Consider the following 19351-nt stretch of genomic DNA (forward strand, 5'->3'; position numbering starts at 1 on the left):
CATAAAATAGCTATAGAGTAATACATTAGTAGTAAGACAAGTGTACTCATGTCATTAGTGAAGTGGATAGTAGACTTTTCTGTATTAATATCTCTCTTAAAAATTATTCAATAATATGATCTGATTGAATAAATTATTTAGTTTTCATAAAAAAAGAAAAATAAAATTTTTTTATTTAAAATATATTTCATTTAATCATTATGATTATATCGTTCATCATTTCTAAATCATAAGAAGTATATTTTTAAATATGTTTTATATATAAATTAGTTTTTCTATGTTGTATTTTTATTTTACATTTATTTTTATATTTTTTTATGTTATATATACTATGATCATTTATTATATTATGATCATGATATATATATTTTTTTATACATTTTTTTCTTGCAGTTTCAATCTGTTTAAAAATATAAACATATGTAAGATAAGTATTTAAATTAGAGAATAAATATATTAATTAAATTTATTAAAATTATTAAATTAATTAAAATTAAATAAAATGATGATAAAAATCATTTTTGAAAATATGATAATATAAAGAAATAAATATTTAAAAGATAAAAAATAAATAAATACAAATTATATTTTATTGATCAATGTTTGACAAGTAGTATAAATTAATTCATTTATTTAAAGAAGTAGTATAAATCAATTATTTTATCAAATAAATAACATGTATTAATAATTAGATCAAAGAAATAGGTATAAGTAAAATATAAGTCAATAATTTTGTTAGAGAATATAAATTAATAATTAATAATTCAATATAGATAAATAGAGAAATAATATATAAAATCTGATACAAAACCAAAATTTTATATTAGGAGAATATAATTCGATAAAAAATGGTATGCGAAACTTTTTCGATTATTCCAAAATAAAAATTTTCAATCTTGCGTTAGGAGAACATGATTTGAGGATGGCATATTTTTTTACTATCTATAAAAACAAGAATTTCTTGAAATTTTATATATTTATTTGAAATATTTACTTTTCAAAATAAAAATCATATTTTTTATTATGAAAATCATTATTATGAAAATCATATTTTATATTTTTAAACTGAATGTTTCTCGACGATTTTTTTAATTCTAGAAGATTCAGAAATGTAATGAAAAAAATACAAATAGAATAAGTAAAAATTTTAAAAAATTTAAAAAATTAATCATCAACGCCATCTATTGAATGTCAAAAATATATTTTTAAAAAATTCAAAAGATGGCAATGATCCACAATTCTTATTCTATTGCTTTAAAAATAGATGTCTTCTTCATTTAAGAAATGACATTGATGATTAAATCTTATCTTTCTTTTATTATTTGTTTTATTTATTTATTATTTGTTTTTATTTTTTTTATTTATATTAATTTTATTTGTAATATTCTGAATATGGCATTAATTTCCACATTTTTATGTTTCTTTTTAATATTTGCTTTTTATTTATATTTCCAATTTATTTATTTATATTTATATATATATTGATACGTGATTGTGATCACAGATAAAATACAAATTAAAAAATAGATAATATAAAATATAGATAGATCTATAGGATAATGATCTTATAAAACATAATATATCTGATATATAATATGATTTGAAACGAGAATTTAAAAAAAAACTGACACAACAAATAAAAAATTTTTAAATATTCTATTGAAAAACAATATAATATCAAACATTCGTTATCAAATATGTATCAATATGTATCAATATTTTTTTGCCATTTGTTAAGCATGTAAATACTATTATTGAATATGAGATTTGATATTATATAATTTTAATAAAAAAATCATTAAAAATATAATTCATAAATATTATATAATATTATATAATTAAAAATTCATAAAATATTAATTCATAAATTATTTATTATTATTATATATGTTATGTTTATATATTTGATATTTATATTTGATGTTTATATTTTATCATTTAATTCTTTAATTAATAATCATCTGACATATAAATAATTTTTAAATATTTTTTAAAAAATTATGTTTTGTATAATATTTTATAAAAAATTCTCATATACAATAGTAGTAATTGTATAAAATATAATAATAGTAAATATAATAATAGTAATTGGAAAAAAAGAAAGTAAAAAAAAACAATCCTGTCAAGTTATATATATATATATATATAATAAACAATAATAGTTTACATAAAATGGGATTAATCTTTAATGTTATTATATGATTAAGTACGATTTTAATTATTTTAAATGTAATAATTTTATTATTTAATCTTTAATATATATATAACTTATTTATATATTATAAGTTGTAAATAGCTGAAGTATATATTACTTGTCAAAAATTATGTTTTTTGTATTTATGAATACAAAATTATTTGTAAAAAATGAAATTTGACTATTTATATTATTTATTTTTATTTTTTAAGCGTAAAAGATAATTAAAAACATAGTTCACAAAATTTTTGTTCTGCAAAATACATTTAATTTTATTTATATTATATATATAAGTAAGGTTAAAAACAAATCTATAATCAAAATTTGATTATAGAGAATTATTTAAAGAAAAAAAAGTTATATAAACTTTAGAAAAATGTTATGTTATAATGGAAAACTTAGTTTTTTCTGTTTTATATTCGCTGGTTTAATCGCGATTTTATCAGAAATATTACTAAGGTTAGAATTCGATATTTTTCGAACATATTTCAATAATATTTGGCTTATGCATTTATTTCAATATGGATTCTTAAATATACTTTTACTTCTTGTATTTTATGGTTTCTCTTATCAGGTATTTTAAATATGTTATTATAAATTATATGAATTATTATAAGTTATTATTATTACTAATATAAAGCACTAAATATTTATATTTAATAGGTTGCTGTAAGAGCCATATTTTTAGGATATGGATTTGGAATTGGAATTATATTGTTTTTTGTTGCACCACCTTCATGGCAGATGTTTGGAGTATATATTACAGTTCTAGCAACATTTCATTATACAGAATTTTTAAGTATTGCTTGGATAAATCCATCTTCACTTTCTATCGATAGTTTCATTTTAAATCATAGTATAGCTTATGGAGTGGCAGCATGCTGTAGTTGGATAGAATTTATTATAGAAAGATTATATTTTCCTGGGATGAAAGAAGCTTCCTTCATATCATACTTTGGATTAGTACTATGCATTTGTGGAGAGTTTTTGAGAAAGCTGGCAATGTTTACTGCCAAACATAATTTCAATCATATTGTGCAAAGTGAAAAAATGGACAATCATGAATTAATTACCTATGGAGTTTATAAAATTTGTAGACATCCTAGTTATGTAGGCTGGTTTTATTGGTCTATAGGAACACAGGTAATTTAATTTTATATTATATTTATAATTTCACAATATAATTTTACAATATAATTTTACAATATTTTATTAAAAATATTATTTTATTAAAATACAAACATATAACTTTTATGTATTTGTTTTTATAGTTAATACTTCAGAATCCATTTTGTCTCTTTGCATACACTGTGACATCTTGGAAATTCTTCCATGATCGTATTTTAATTGAAGAAGTCACTCTGCTTAATTTTTTTGGACAAGATTATGTAGAATACCAAAAAGAAGTTAGTACGGGACTACCTTTTATATCTGGTTATAAATTGGATGTATAGCAGCCAATATATGTTTGAAATATTGTGATTGTTTTAATTTCTCAGGAATAATCATATCATTATTTATATTAATATTCTTTTTTATTGTATCATAAACAATAACAAAAAAATTAAGAAAAGTTTTTAACAAAATTATATTTATTGTCTCATTTCATTTTGAAGAATTATTCATATAACAATAGACTATACTTTCATATATGATTACTTTCAGTTGATTCAGATTATACACTTATTTGTATATTTACTTATTATAATATGTGAATATATATACATATGTATGAAATGTAGTAGATAATAAATATGTATAATGTTGCAGTTAATACTTGCATTGACCTAAAGCATTCAAGTCGAATAATAAGAAAAAAAATTCCAATGATTTCAGCAATATTACAATAATTTCATTATGTCTGTACATGATCATTTACAAATCTTAATACTGACAAAGCTTTTTATCATATTAATTAATTCTGTTTGAATATTTCTATCTATTTATTATCTTATCTTAAAATCAAAAAATAGATTGAAATGAGAATATATATTATTTAAAATAAAATAAAAAATTTTATGTTGTGGATCAGAATTAAGTCATATTAAAATTATATTATCACATTTTGTTTGTTTTACAAATTTAAAAAACGTTTTAAAAATTGATATTTTTTATGTAAAACAATTTGCATTTGTTAATTGATAATTTAATAAGCGGTCACATGAAAAAAACGAAACGATAATATATTGTTATAATATTTGATAATTAAATAAGTAATAACGATTTGTAAATATATTTTGTCATATTATTCATTCCATATCTATTTCTTTTTCTTAACAATATTATCGATAATACGATATTTTCTTTGAGAAATAACGGTTATATAGAATGTAAGAAAATGTCAAGATTCGGGAGACTAATTATAATTATTTACACACGTTTATCGTATTTTGTTAAATACAAATTTCCTTAGAACTAGCAACATATCATACTAGCACCGTATTTTAACTATGCAAATATTTGTAAGTAATTTTTCTTCATTAATATCACATAAATGGAGATCGAAATGTTTTGATAAAAAAACAATTCTTATAGCTATTAAACAATCAATAATAGGGCCTATATTTGGTCCAGATAAACATTGACAAAAATTCTAAACATAAGTTCATTCTAAAATATAAGTTTTTTTTACAATTTTTTATATATTGAAGGCATTGATTTATTATTATATCTAGACCTTCTCATTTTCAATTCAAAGATAATATTCAACTAGAATCATAATTAGAGTTTGCTAATATATAATTAACATATATTAAAGACTGGAAAATGCCTATAAAAAACGAATCAGACAATGGCAGTGAAAACTTATATGAGATATAATATAATATTATTCACAGTCATCTTAACGTTCATTTTATTTTTTTTTCAATGTGAAAATTAATTAATTTAAAAAAGTATTATTGTCAAGTAAAAAATAAATTTAAGAAAAAAGGAAAAGAAATCTAGCTTATTTTAAAACAAAGATTTGTATAAAATATAATTATAAATTGTTATCAGAAATGTAATTTATATATGTACAGATAGAAATCTGTTTATATAACATTTATCGCACTTACTTTCACAATGAGGAAAATATTTAAATTGTCCTTTATTGTAAATAAACTTTTTCATATCTTTATGAAATCCAAATCTTATTGAAAGTCTATTGCTTAAATAATTATAATAATAAAAAAAATAATAATATAATAAAAAAAAAGAAATCAAAGAAAAGAAAATTGTTATTTAAAATCAATAATTTTTATTGTAAAATATTATTAATTTATCTTGCCTTCAACATTAATAAAGTAATAAATAATTTACAAATTAATCTTTCAATCTTTCAATTAATTTCCACGAATTATAATTGAATACGTAATTCTTCATTATAAAATGCGCTATTAATGAAAAAATACGTACTCATTTGAAAAATAACATTTAACTTAGTATACATTTCAAAATGTCTATGTATAATATTGTAAAAAATACGCTTTGTTCTCTTACATCTATGATAAAAGCGAGCAAATTTTGAAATAAAATTAACAACGAATAATGTTTGATATTATAAGCAGCTAAATTGGCCGCTGGTTTTGGGTGGATTATATTAACAGGAGGTGGAGGAACGAATGCATCGAACATATCAGTGTCTGCATTAGTAAATACCAAAGAAGAAGGAATCCATCTTGCTCTAAACAGCGTGAAACATTTCATTTTATATAATTTTTATAATCTTCTTCTTAACATAATAATAATCAAAAAATAATTCAATCATTTACCTAGTACATGGTGAAACATTTTTTCCTCTTATAGCTTTGTCTCCGATATCTATGGCTCCAGAATCTTGCACTTCCATAGTATAAATGCAACCAGAAAATCCTTCTTGATATTTTCCGTAAGTCATAGCATAATCAGGTACTCCTCCCAAGTACACATTACCTCTGGTGTTTAAATCTTGTTGTGTTCCATAACTAGTACTACTTTCCATATGTTCACCATTTAATTCAATACTACCGTCGCTTCCTTGGCGTTTTAAAATTATTCTATGTCTTTCTCCATCATCTACTTTCTGTGCAGTGACACGAATCACTACTGGACCTGTTCCTAAATCATACTGATATTCTACATAGCTGAAAAAATAATAAATTAAATATTAGTTTTAAAATCAGAAATGTAATAGTTTCTGTTTAATTGATTATAGTATTTATATTATAGTATATATAATATTTATTTAAAAATGAATATTGTTGATTACCCATCAACCACAGCAAGAGCCATATAGTGATCAGGATTCAAATTGCTTGGCATCTGTCCATGCCACATGATCAATCCCCTAGTCTTATTCGTCGAAATTTCAAAACCTAATACTTCGCGCTCTTCTTCATGTATCATTACATTCTTATCCAATTCTAACCAACCATCTCCTTTGAATGCAACGTCATATGTTATTTCTGCGACTAGAAATGAAATGTAAAATATAAAATATTGGTCATATGATAAAATATATTTTATATTGAATTTCCTGAAGCAATTACGTTTTTCACAATTTTGTCCATTATAACCCAGTTGACAATCGCATTTGTAAGATCCATGAAGATCTGTACACGTGCCTCCATTTCTACAGGGAAGAAGTAGCTCACATTGTTTTAGAATGTTTTCACAGTTTCTGCCTACATAACCATATTCACAAGTGCAAGAATAGTCATAAGAATCAGTATTCTGACATATTCCATGAATGCAAGGATTTGAGGCACACGGATTATAAGGAGTCGTAGATGATGTTGTAGTGATTATAGTAGTTATTTTAATTTGATTAGGATGCAAAACGTTACAATCATCTATATTTGCTGAGTCTATAGCTGATTTTAATATGTCTACATTTACCGAAGAAACTCCAAGCTGAGAACATAATAGAATATATTTTAATTAAATAGTTTCTTCATTTTTTAAAAATTTTCATAATGAACTTACATCACTGATGCAACCTCGAAAAGTTTTATTTACACCAGCATTTTTATTTATTGTGATTTTTCTGCGATCAACACCTCCAATATAGAGAGGTGTATTAAGTGTCATAATGCGATCACTTCCTGGAGATTTGCCTATTACTGTAGGTTCTCCATTCACAGTCAAATTTCCTTCCTTGAAGTCCCTATTTATAGATACATGCGTCCATACACCTGGCTGAAGGATATGATTTGACGTAATGATTGCAGGACCAGAACCAATGTCGTACCGGAACTCGACGCGTTTTTCCTTGATTACTAGTGCCACAAAGTCTCCTAGTCCTTCATCACTTTGAGCACAATACATCAGGATGCCGTCCTCGTTATCCAGAGGATTAAAGTTCAAAGCCATTTTTAACCTACGATAACATTGAAATTATTAAAATAATTGTTCTAGTTTGATATTAGATGTACATAGAAATTAATTCCTGTTAGTGAGAGAAAAGTATTAAAGTTAATGGAAAAGCCATGAAAAAATATGAAAAGGCAAATTCCTTTGTATTGTGTAACTTACCTCCTTGATGTTCATAAACTATGGAGATGGGTAATCAGCAAAATGAATATATAATTCGGTAAAAGTCCTGTTAAATCAATTTTTATTTGCATCTCAAGACATATATTTATACTTATAGCATCGTTCGAAGCCCGTCGAATACATATAAACGGTCATTCTGGCCCTAGAAACACACCACTTATGGCACATATACCAAATAGGTTTTTACAAAATAAGTACAAACATTTTAAGATGTGCCTGATTTGAGGTGTGTGTGTGTTGCGTGTGTGTTTAATACACAAGTCAATGCCACAACACTAATAATTGTTTTAATAAGCTCTTGATATTACTGTAAAATGCAATTCTCGTTTGGCAGTGACCTTATTAATGGTTTATTTTAAACAATAATTAAAATAACTAATACAATGCGTTAAAATATACTATTTAAGAAGCTGTACAGAGAACTCTTTACGGTCCATCCAGGCAATAATCTAAAAGCTATCTTAATAAAAAGAGAGCTTTCTTTAATAATAAAAAATTTTTATGATATTATTACTATAAAAAAGATTAATTGGATCCGTAAAAAGTTAATATATGAGAATAACGTAAATATATTGATATTCTAATATTACAGCACCATGAGGTTCATTCCAAGGAACTACTCACTATACAGGCTTCAACATAATTATCTATGATACGTATGAGGCAGACACAAAGAAAAAATCTAATTGTAAATAAAATTTTCATAAAAAAAATATATATAATATACATATATGCTGACTGACAACTATAAATAGCAGTTAATGTTTTCTATAAACATTTAATAATAATAAATGACTTTTCCTTCTTTTTTCTTTTTCTATCATTATGTGCATCGAAAAAATTTGATTGTGAAAAAAGGACTAATGTTTCGTGTGGTGCAGCTTATTGTGGTGATGTGGCCTTGATCGTGGCTTTCTAACTTGTGCGTTGCGTGCTCTTAATCGACCGTATGTTTTGATCGGGTTCATTCTCGCCCTGAAAATCATTGTTTTAATTAAGATCAAGATTCCTTTTCAATTGAACAAGTTAATGTGCGCCTGAGGATCCTCCAGGAAGATTTTGCATCCATTGATTAACATTTAAATATATATAATCAATTATTGAACATGAAATTCTAAAATAAAAAACTTTCTAATTCTCTACTGACAAATATAATATAAGAGCTATAAAACAGGATATATGCAAAAAATCTGAATTATCTTTTCTAATCATGCATCATGCACTATAGATAATTACCGTCTGAGAGCTTTTGGCGTTTCATGTGCTATAAAGGATTTATCGTCATGGAAGGCTGGTTCGTAGATTTTTATCGAGTTCTCACAACGAGGGCCAGTTCTTCCGGGAGGACAATAACATTCGAAGCCAGTTTCCTTGTTTACGCAATTGCCTTCACCACAAGCACCTAATATAAAAAAAGATAATTACAATTCTCTGGATAACTCTAAGAAAAAATAAAAAAATAAAAAAAAATAATTAAAAATAACTAAAAATAATTAAAGAATAATTTCACCTGGATAACAGGACTGGCCAACATAGTCACAATGTTTTCCACTATAGCCAGCACGACATAGACAAAGGTATCCATTTTTTGTAGCAGCTTCTTGACATACACCACCATTGTTGCAAGGATTTTCAGCACAAGTTTCACAATTAGTGATTCCAACACTATCGGTTTGATCACCAATCAAATCAATTTCTTTCTCTCCAATTACCAATCTGCTGATGCAGCCAACAAAACCACTATTGATTTCTGCATATTGAGTTATTATATTATCACTGGGAACTCCACCGATAAACAATAGCGCTTTCAAGTCTAATCCTTGCTTTTTGCCAACTGCGACACCTTTGTAAGGACCTTCACCATCAACTAACATAGTTCCTTCTTTTCTATTACGTTGAAGTTTTATGGTATGCCATTCTCCAAGTGTTACAGATTTATCCGCCCGAATGATAGCTGGTCCAGAACCGAGATTGAAGCTTACATACAAAAATTATTATTAGTTAAAAACATAATTTAATTCATATAAATTTTGACTAATTTATATTAATTTAATTATCTTAATTAAGTTAATAATTACCTGAATTGTGGATAGCCTCTAACAAGTGATAATAAAACAAAATCACCATTTCCACTACTGGATTCATCATTATACAAGATTATACCATCATAATTTTGAGGTTTGAAAGAGATTTCGATATTGAATTTTAGATAAGAATCACGTAATGGAGATAAAGCAATAAAACTTCGAGGAGCCTGACTGAAATATGGAACAACTCCTGTTACCACAAGCACTGTAGGTATTTCTATATTTTCATGATTGTTATTTACACTGCAGATATAGGTTCCTGCATCCTCTGCTTTGACATTGATTAGCTTCAATTTACTCTAATAGAGAAATAATAGATGAAATTATAATTCTTAGCTATTATTTTTTATTGATCATAATATAATATTATTAATGTACCTCGAAAATCTGAGCATCAGATGGCAGAAAACCTCCCAATTTACTCCAATGAAATTTCATTGGTGGGTCAATATTAGGACGGCAATCCATTTCTAGGCTAGATCCATAAGGAGCATATTTGGTTTCAATTGCTGGTGCGTCATTATTTCCACCTAAAAAATATTCTCAATTAAAAAAATTTATATATTTAAAACATTACAATGTATGTATTACTTACATTGATATATTATTTTGTTAGCAGGTAAAATAAAGATTATATTAATTATATTAATCTAATTTTTATAATAAAGAACTTAATTAACATTAAATAAAAATTTACCATGTACAACAAGATTGAAATCTTGTTTGAAAACACCTTCAGGAGTATCAGCAGTACATCTATATAATCCACTGTCGCTAACAGCCACGTTAGATAATCTCAAAATATTTCCATATTCTTGAGCATTTTCTGGTAGACTGAGATGATTAGGTCTAGACCAATGATAACGTGGATTATGAGTTCCAGAACATGCACAACGTATATCAATGGTATCTCCGATATTCACTGGATCCTGAGAGACTTCCACACTGACTGCAGGTATCGGAGTAGCTAAAATATAAATAATAAAATTAGCAAAATATATTAAATAATATTTTTAATATATACAAATATGATAATAATATAATATATATTAATATAATATATATTAATAATATATTATAATAATATATACAAATATATCTTTTCCAATAGTACTTTAATACTTAAATACTTCTTATAACATTGATTTTTAGAATAAATTTCAATAAATGATAATAGACAACTGCATACCACTTAAATAAGGAGCAGACTACTTCTACTGAATAACAAATACGTATGAAAAGTATTCAAAACTATTATAGTATTAATAATACTAATTATCGCTAAAATATTAATTTCCTTTTGTATAAACATTGTATAAATTTTCTAATTTTCTTCATGTTTGATTAATTTTGATAATTTTTTAAAGATGTCTAAAATGTTTTAATATACACAGTGATTAACACTTTTGTAGTTGTTAACAATAATAATATGTCATTGTTTTATTTTTATTGAAAATTTAATAGACTTAATAATAATGCAATAATAGTGAGAAATCAATGACCACAAAAATGTTAACTTGTTCAACAAAAAAGAAAAAAGCGTTAATTGTTCACGTTACACATCGGGAACACATAATTTTTTTCAAAACAAACCGCCTCGATTTTGAAGATAGTGGTGAATCCACCGTTTGCTGTTGAAGTAGCGGTTATCACCAGAGAAGAGAGGATTGACGTTGCAATAGTAATCCAATAGAAAGCATCCTTGAATGCCGCACATACAATTGTTTTGCCTGCACTGCGTTTGGTTCACACGCATGCAATCTGTATGCAAATTAACTACTAATAAACAATACCATGACAACTATGAATAAACCTCTGTTCTCTTAGATTGCTGATCATAACTTATCGGTGATGATTTTGTATTAAATTATATTATTTGCATAATTTGAATTATGCAAATTGCACATATTTTAAGATATTTGCTAAAAAACAATCTAATACAATTTTTTTTAATTAAAGTAAATATTTTAATTATAAATTTATTGTTTGATTTATATTAAAAAATGAAAGATGTAAAACAATTTTTAAAAAAATCCTAAATTAAAAATGAAGAAAGAAACCATGCATGATTATTAGACTACAAATTTCAACTTACGCGAAACGTTTAAATTAATATAGTCACTGGAGACTCCATGAGAAGTTTGTATTTGGCAGATATATCTTCCACTGTCTTCTGGTCTTACTCTAGGTAGTTCTAAATAATCCTCTTCTATTCTGACATTAGATGGCAATGGTTGTCCATCTCTGACCCAGTGTATAGTAGCTCTTTCTCTAACCATGCATCGTAAACGCACAGGTTGTCCTACGTAAGTGACAATGTCTCTTTGGGCAGCTTTCACTTCTGTATTTTCATAAGGATGTTCTGAAAAAAATATAACATTTATATGATAACTACATTTTTGAAATTAGAATTTATATGTATTATATGTTTTTACATACCATTCACCAAAACTTCAGCGACAGCTTCAGCAGTTCCTGCATCGTTAGTAGCTTTACAGACATATTTTCCGGCATCAGAATAAGTGATTCCATGGAATTGGAGAAGTCCACGATTATGTGTCACTGAATAAGGTAGGGAACGTCCGATAGCATTCCATTCTATACTCATAGGTTCATCTCCGCTTGTACGACATTCGATTGATGGACTTTCTCCTGAACGAACAGTTTGTCTGGGTGGAATTAATACAATCCTGGGTGGAGCTAGAATAGAAGAAAGAATATTATATAAAGAAAAATATTATATAGAAGAAAGAATATTATATAAACGATTTTCAATTATATTTATTTATTTACATAAGTAAAATGAGGATTAATTGAGAATCTTACATAATACTTCAAGATGAGATTTAGCTTTAAAGAGAAGATTGCCAGCTTGATCCATTCCAGAACAAACATATTCTCCTGCAGCGCTCTTATCTACAGCTGGAATGATTAGTACACCATTGTGAACAGAACTACCATTTGGCAAAGCTCTATGGTCTGTTCTCTTCCAATCTAAATAAATATGATTTCCATCATTATCATGCACATGGCAACGCATTTCTACTTTGCCACCATTGGGAATTCTAAGATAATCTTTTGGTATGGAATCATCGCTTGTAGTATCCTATAATAAATATTGTAACAATAATATTCATTATATTTTTATGCGGACTTTAATCCCTAATAATAAAGAAAGAACATACAGGACAGGGAACATCGCCTCTGCAAGGTGGGTAAACCTCTGAATCCTCTACTCTGATATAGACGCGTTCTTCGACAATTCCTGCTGCGTTATTTGCGTGACAGGTATACGAACCTTCATCATTCGGAGATGCGGAATATATTTCATAAACAGCTTTTTGAGGGGTATCAATTACTTCGTTTGTTGTACCACTGTAGAAATTCAAACATTATTTCTATATTATTTTTTTAAAATCATTTAAAATCATTATTTTTCTTTTCAAAAGTAACTTACAGAGGTACTACATTCATGTGTTTACTCCAAGCGACTGTAGGTTGCGGATATCCGGTTGCGCTACAAACTAGTCGTACTCTATCTCCAGGTTTCACGGTTAAAATTCCAGATTTAGGTGTTATTAAGATGACAGGCACAGATTGAACTTCTATATATACATTTGCAGAATTTGAATCAACGGAATTGACAGCAGAACAAACATAAGAACCCCCATCATTAGTTGTGATATTGGAAAGCCTTAAAACACCTCCAGGAAGTTGTTTAATATTAGGAGCGAATGGTCGACCATCTTCATGAGACCATTGTAGCACTGGTATAGGAATTCCAGCGATTGCTCGACATTGAAGATCTGTGGATCCACCCAAAGTAACTGGAGGGACGTTTTTGGGATAAATCTCTACCAATGGAGGTTCTCTCGCTGTTTAAATGAAGTCAAAATTACTTGAATATAATAAGATAAATATAAATTATAATACAATTACATACATATTTAATTATGTTGAAAAGATGATAATGGAATGACACTGAAACAAAGAAACAATTTTTTTCTTTGGCTCACTATAATCTTATTTGTAGATGATTTTTGGGTAATATGCGCATTTATTTTTATAAATATAAACTACAAATATATTTATCAAAAATTATCAATTCCATATTCCTTTCATTCCATTAGTCTTCTTTAAGTCTTATAGTATTAAGTTTGATGATCACTCACGTTCAACTTCAATGATAGCGCTAGCTTCGTGATTTCCACTTGGTCCCGTGACTCGACAGACGTAGACACCACGGTCAGCAATCTGGATGTTAGCAATTCTCAAAGTATCTCCAATTTGTTGCACATTAGGACTCATTTGTTCAATATATTTACTCCATTTTACTTGTACATCAGGTTCTCCAGTTGTGAAACATTTTATTTCAGCTATACTGCCTTGAGGAACAGTCTGTTTTTCAGGTGTTACTTTAACAGTTGGCAAAGGTCTTCTAGGTATTACTGTTATGTTGATAGTTTTATGAGCTACTGTTCCTATATAACTGATTGCAGTGCATACGTAGATACCAGAATCGTACGTGGTTGGATTTACAATTGTTAAAATACCATCGCGTTGATTAGCTGTAGGAGGCAATGGAATATTTCTTTCTCGGGTCCAAGTAACATTAGCGTCTAGAGATGGGATGCAAGTTATCACGATTGTATCTCCAACTGATCCAATCCATTGTGGAGGAGTTATGGTAGGTGGTATTGAGTGTGATGGTGGAGTTTCAAGATTATCTATAGATAAATTTATGATATTATAAAGATTAATTTTTGATATGCTATTACTTGTTATATTACTATTAGAATAATTTTGATTAAGAATTAATATTACCTTCAACGTAGAGAATAACGGTTTTTTCATCTATGCCAATATTATTTCTTGCTACGCATTTATATTCAGCGGCATCACTTTTCGAGACAGCTTTTAAGATCCATGCTCCATTGTAAACTATGACTTCTGGATTCATGGGACCATGAACACGAATCCATTCAATTTGTGGCGGTGGATTTCCGCTGGCTTCGCAACGGAATTCCGCAGAATGTCCCTCTACTACTTGTAGAGATGGAGGTATGACAATAGTTCTTGGTGCAGCTGATTTTAGTATTTAAACAAAAAACATTTAATTTATGATAAATTATGAAATAAAATTAAGATGTGTAAAATGCTGAATCCCTTTGCATATAGATAATATTAGTGAAATTTTATAATTCAGTCAAATTCTATATAATTTTTATCAATTCTTATATATTGTTGTAAAAATATATTGTTTTAAAATATTTTTAAAAAACATTTTAAAAATAAATTTCATAGAATAAAATTATAAAAAAGAAAAAATTTATTAAGTGTAATTTATCAATTCACTAATATTATTACTTAAATTATTATTTACATTTCAATTATTATTATTATTATTATTCAATCTTGTATACCTGGAATATCCAATAAACTTTGTGGAAAAGCTGCATAAGGTATATGATATTTTAAATATGATAAATAAATATTTCAAAAAATTTCAATTTCCTTTTTCTTACCTCCAACAGTGAGGGTAACATTTTTATAACCAATGTGTACTCCATCACTGACTTGACAAACATAAATACCGCTATCAGATACTTTCACGTCTCGAATAACTAGTAATCCATGATTATCATCTACACTTCTTCCTGGCGGTAACTGACCACCTTCTTTCTCCCATTTGATATACAAAGATCCCTATATGTTAAAAAATATATTAAATATTTTTTAAATATTTAAATATCTTACAATTTGCTTACATTATCTACAGATGTTCCAGAACAATGATATCTAACAGTGCTTCCTGTTTCAATTATTTGGAACTCTGGTCCTCTAATATAAATCAAAATCTTTGGTGGAGTTAAAGTAGGATATGTAGTAGTTGATGTAGTAGTACCTTCTGTAACAAACAGTAAAAATTAAAAAATTAATTAAAGATGCAAATCTTCAAAATGCTTCACAGTCATATAACATAGAAACATATATAAATGAAGATTCCACCACTGCCCATATTCTTTTTAATTTTTTATAATCAATATGAATACAATTAGAAGCTCCTGAATCAAAAATATGATTGAAAAATAGGAGAGCTAGCAAGCAATCGATAATGTACACCTTTCAATTGTATAGGCGTTACTACGGGAAATGATCATTTGATGAATTGTATCAAAACACGAATGAAAATGAAGATCATGATATTCCTGCCTTCCACGGACGGACAAACATGAATTATTCCTTTCATTTGATCCGCCAAACCTGGTAAGACTGTCGACACAACTTTGATTAACTCTTTCCCGTTCAGATCCGAGATACAGCATTCCACATTGAAAGGATGTTGCCGGACGTAAACATACCAAGTCCTCAACGATCCGTTTGTTGTTGTTTTGAGAGATTCCGGCTCGAAGGCAGTCGCGGTTACAGGATAGCCATCACATGGACTCATTGTAAAAGAAATATACAACGGGTTTGAGAACTTGTAACTGCATGTGAACAGAACCCACGAGTTTGCCTTTACTTCACCCGTCATTGGCGTTAGACTTACCATCAGTTCACCTAACCGATCCAATGTTTGAAACATTTTATTTAATATTTTTTATTCTTTATCTGCAGTTTTTTTGCAGAATTTTTTAAAAATCCTAATTAATATCTAATTAAATTTGACATAATTTCTTTAAAATTTTTAAATTTATTTATTTCATACGTACCAGTATCTTGACAATACTGGCCCACATATCCTGGTTGACAATGACACTTCACTTGACCTATTCGTGTTATCTCACAGCTTTCCTCATTGTTGTTGCAAGGGCATAGAATACAGGATCCCAAGTAGCTGATGGATCGATCATTAGTATCTCTATAATAACCTCTGGCACAGGATTCACAGGATGTTCCTACATAACCAGTAGGACAGCGACAAACTTCCACTTGAATCGCTCTCTTATTACCAGTTTGATGCTCTACGGCTGTATCCAGACTTATGTCGCTAATATAAGTAGCTGTCATCCATTCACTATGCGTTGCACGAACCAAAATTGCTTCTAAATTAGATAGCACTGTCATCAGATCGATTCTCGATGTAACATGAGGTCCTTCGGTAGTCAAACGTTTCCATTCCGATTCTCTAAATGGTACCGAATAAGTCAATGGTATATCAGGTTGAATTTCAGTAGGATTTGTCCAAAATAAAGTAATCCCATTTCCAATTAGTATAATATCTTGATCTTTATAACTTTGAGCACCAGAATAAGCAGTAATGTGTTGAGTTAATGTTAGATTGCCACCATAACTTTTGACTTTATTGCCAGTGAAAATAGCTGGCAAAGACCAGAATAGTCTGCGTCCTCTGCTATCTGGATAACGATATCCTATTTCGTTTGTAGCAAAATTTAATTCAAAACCATCATCTATGATTTCTTGTCTCGACGAATCTGTTAAAGTGAAACCGTGTTGGTTGTCATAGACCCACATAGGTATTTGCTGAACATACAGAGAACTCTCATGACATTGATCAGTTAATCCACTACAGTAACATTCGTTGCATCCATTTGGATTTTCCGCAGATAGTCCAAATGTACCTGAACGACACCTATTACATTGAGATCCTTCAACGTTCCGTTTACAGTCACATGTATTTCCGATGCATACACTACTGCGTGAACCAAGTTCGTTACACATACAAGGTCGTTCTGTACTATAGGTACAATCATAAGGAGTTCCTCGAGTTGCATCACCCTCATATCCGCTCTCGCAAATATCACAAAAATCACCAGTGGTATGATGAGCACAGTTCTCACATACTCCAGTATCAGGATTGCATTGGTTGGAATGACCATTGCAATTGCAAGGTTCACAAATACCTAAATAGAGGCCTTCGCTTGCTCTAGTATAGCCAACATCGCAATCCTCGCAAGATAATCCTTTATAACCGACTGGACAAGTGCATTCTTCTACTTCCACCGCTCTAGGTTTTCCTGTATTGTATTTTTCGGCTGTATCTAGGGATACTAGCGATAAGGCAGCCTCATCGGTATGAGTAGTATACGTGGCCTTGATTTTAATTGCACGAACATCAGCAAGGGCCATTAGTAAATGTTCTCTGTCAGCTTGTGTTCCATCATTGCGTTGCCAATATTGTTCTAAGAGAGGAACAATAAATGTTTGTGGAGTGTTTGGTTCGGGAAACTCTCGAGAGAAATATAACAGGTTGATATCATTGGCACTAATTAATTCAACGTCAGCAGCATTATTTTTTGAGCTCTGACCACCTGGTGATGGTACATAACGAACAGTATACTTGAGATTTCCGCCATACGAAGTAATTTGATTGCCTAAAAAGATACTTGGTAATTGCCAATAATAAACATCATTGTTTCCGCGATTAGGGAAATCACTATAGATAATTTCACGATTAACTGCGTCTAGACGAATACCATTTACAATTGGTAAAGTGTCTGAACTTTTAGATTCAATAAGAGAGAAATCTCTGATAGAATTAGTAAAAGAAACTCGAATCTGAAAAGAATATTATGATATCATGTTAATTTTATAAAGGATAAGTTTTTTATTAATTGCAATATAAAATACTCACATCATTTCTATACCAATTGGAGGAAACGCATTTATTAGTAATGCCCATGCAAAAGCAGCTGATACAACCAAACTGATTTTTCGTTGCCAAATTGAATGTGTTTGCCTTGCATTGATTGCAAGTAAGACCCGTGGCATATAACTATAAACCATTTTATTTAAATCCAATACACCAATATCCTTAATCATACCATAGTTATAGTAATCATTTTTATCTATTTCAAATTGTACTTACTTTATAAAAGAGTAGAAATATTTCCAAGTTAAATGACAGCATAAATAATATTGAATACATTATACAAACTTATTTTATGTGAATAAATAATTTCTATTCTTTTTCTTATTTCTATTTTTTTGCAAATTTCTATATAGTTATTCGATTTATAAATTATATAAATAATATATATATATATATATATATATATATATATATATATATATATAATAAGAATTAAAAATTTAATACCTTGCACCGACATCTTCCAGTGATAGGATCTGCAACTAAACTTAGGCTACCATCAGGATCGCAACGAGATATGGGAACACACATATCTCCTGGAATAAGGGGATTTCCTTGGTATCCTACATCACATTGTTCACACCTACGACCTATATATCCTGGTGGACAATTGCAGGTAGGCTGACCATCTGAGCCAAGCTGACAAGTACGTGCAAATCTATTTCAGACAATTTATATGTAGCATAATCTTTTCATTTTAAATCTCATTTCATTTTAAAATTTATAATACTTTTTATTAAATATTCAATAGTATCTTACTGATTAGATGGATTGGTGAGTGGACAAGGACACATTTGACAAGGAATGTTTCTCGAAGGATCTCCATAATATCCTGAAGAACATGGTGGTTCATCTCTGTAACATTGTCCAAGCCAAGGACCAGACTGTCGTCTTAAATATCCAGGTGCACACTGCTCGCATGACAAACCACTATATCCTACA

General features: G+C 28.2%; 3 protein-coding genes across 23 annotated transcripts in view; 1 reads left to right on the forward strand and 2 right to left on the reverse strand.

The window, feature by feature from the left end:
* Positions 1 to 2492: 2492 nt before the first annotated feature.
* LOC122717175 (protein-S-isoprenylcysteine O-methyltransferase) lies at positions 2493 to 4154 on the forward strand. The gene is made up of 3 exons (XM_043940994.1): positions 2493 to 2768; positions 2858 to 3337; positions 3466 to 4154. Exons 1-3 carry the CDS (start codon positions 2571 to 2573, stop codon positions 3646 to 3648), a joined length of 861 nt encoding a protein of 286 aa, XP_043796929.1. The 5' UTR covers positions 2493 to 2570; the 3' UTR covers positions 3649 to 4154.
* Positions 4155 to 5548: 1394 nt separating this feature from the next.
* Positions 5549 to 7778, reverse strand: LOC122717269 (basement membrane-specific heparan sulfate proteoglycan core protein-like). Its single transcript, XM_043941184.1, has 6 exons — positions 7688 to 7778; positions 7139 to 7532; positions 6703 to 7066; positions 6423 to 6624; positions 5947 to 6297; positions 5549 to 5858 (listed from the first exon to the last, which is right to left on the reverse strand). Exons 2-6 carry the CDS (start codon positions 7523 to 7525, stop codon positions 5609 to 5611), a joined length of 1554 nt encoding a protein of 517 aa, XP_043797119.1. The 5' UTR covers positions 7526 to 7532; positions 7688 to 7778; the 3' UTR covers positions 5549 to 5608.
* LOC122717267 (basement membrane-specific heparan sulfate proteoglycan core protein-like) overlaps positions 7753 to 19351 on the reverse strand; it is a 154580-nt gene continuing 142981 nt past the window's right edge. For 18 of the 21 annotated variants that reach the window (XM_043941168.1, XM_043941163.1, XM_043941162.1 and 15 more), the window contains 21 exons: positions 19169 to 19346; positions 18857 to 19067; positions 18392 to 18532; positions 16509 to 18315; positions 16060 to 16356; positions 15564 to 15703; positions 15321 to 15501; positions 14620 to 14880; positions 13968 to 14522; positions 13253 to 13670; positions 12981 to 13170; positions 12622 to 12901; positions 12235 to 12495; positions 11891 to 12157; positions 11389 to 11556; positions 10493 to 10762; positions 10174 to 10325; positions 9787 to 10094; positions 9219 to 9685; positions 8945 to 9110; positions 7753 to 8683 (listed from right to left, as the gene is read on the reverse strand). In XM_043941168.1, the coding sequence (XP_043797103.1) occupies positions 8569 to 8683; positions 8945 to 9110; positions 9219 to 9685; positions 9787 to 10094; positions 10174 to 10325; positions 10493 to 10762; positions 11389 to 11556; positions 11891 to 12157; positions 12235 to 12495; positions 12622 to 12901; positions 12981 to 13170; positions 13253 to 13670; positions 13968 to 14522; positions 14620 to 14880; positions 15321 to 15501; positions 15564 to 15703; positions 16060 to 16356; positions 16509 to 18315; positions 18392 to 18532; positions 18857 to 19067; positions 19169 to 19346 (6833 nt within the window). In that variant the 3' untranslated portion in view covers positions 7753 to 8568. Of the gene's footprint in view, positions 8684 to 8944; positions 9111 to 9218; positions 9686 to 9786; positions 10095 to 10173; positions 10326 to 10492; positions 10763 to 11388; positions 11557 to 11890; positions 12158 to 12234; positions 12496 to 12621; positions 12902 to 12980; positions 13171 to 13252; positions 13671 to 13967; positions 14523 to 14619; positions 14881 to 15320; positions 15502 to 15563; positions 15704 to 16059; positions 16357 to 16508; positions 18316 to 18391; positions 18533 to 18856; positions 19068 to 19168; positions 19347 to 19351 lie in introns of those variants that run through there. The other 3 variants (XM_043941169.1, XM_043941171.1, XR_006347184.1) reach the window with 3 other exon arrangements.

Source organism: Apis laboriosa, unplaced genomic scaffold (assembly GCF_014066325.1).
Source record: "Apis laboriosa isolate Shangri-la unplaced genomic scaffold, ASM1406632v1 scaffold4_cov146, whole genome shotgun sequence".
Classification (NCBI taxonomy): Eukaryota; Metazoa; Arthropoda; class Insecta; order Hymenoptera; family Apidae; genus Apis; species Apis laboriosa.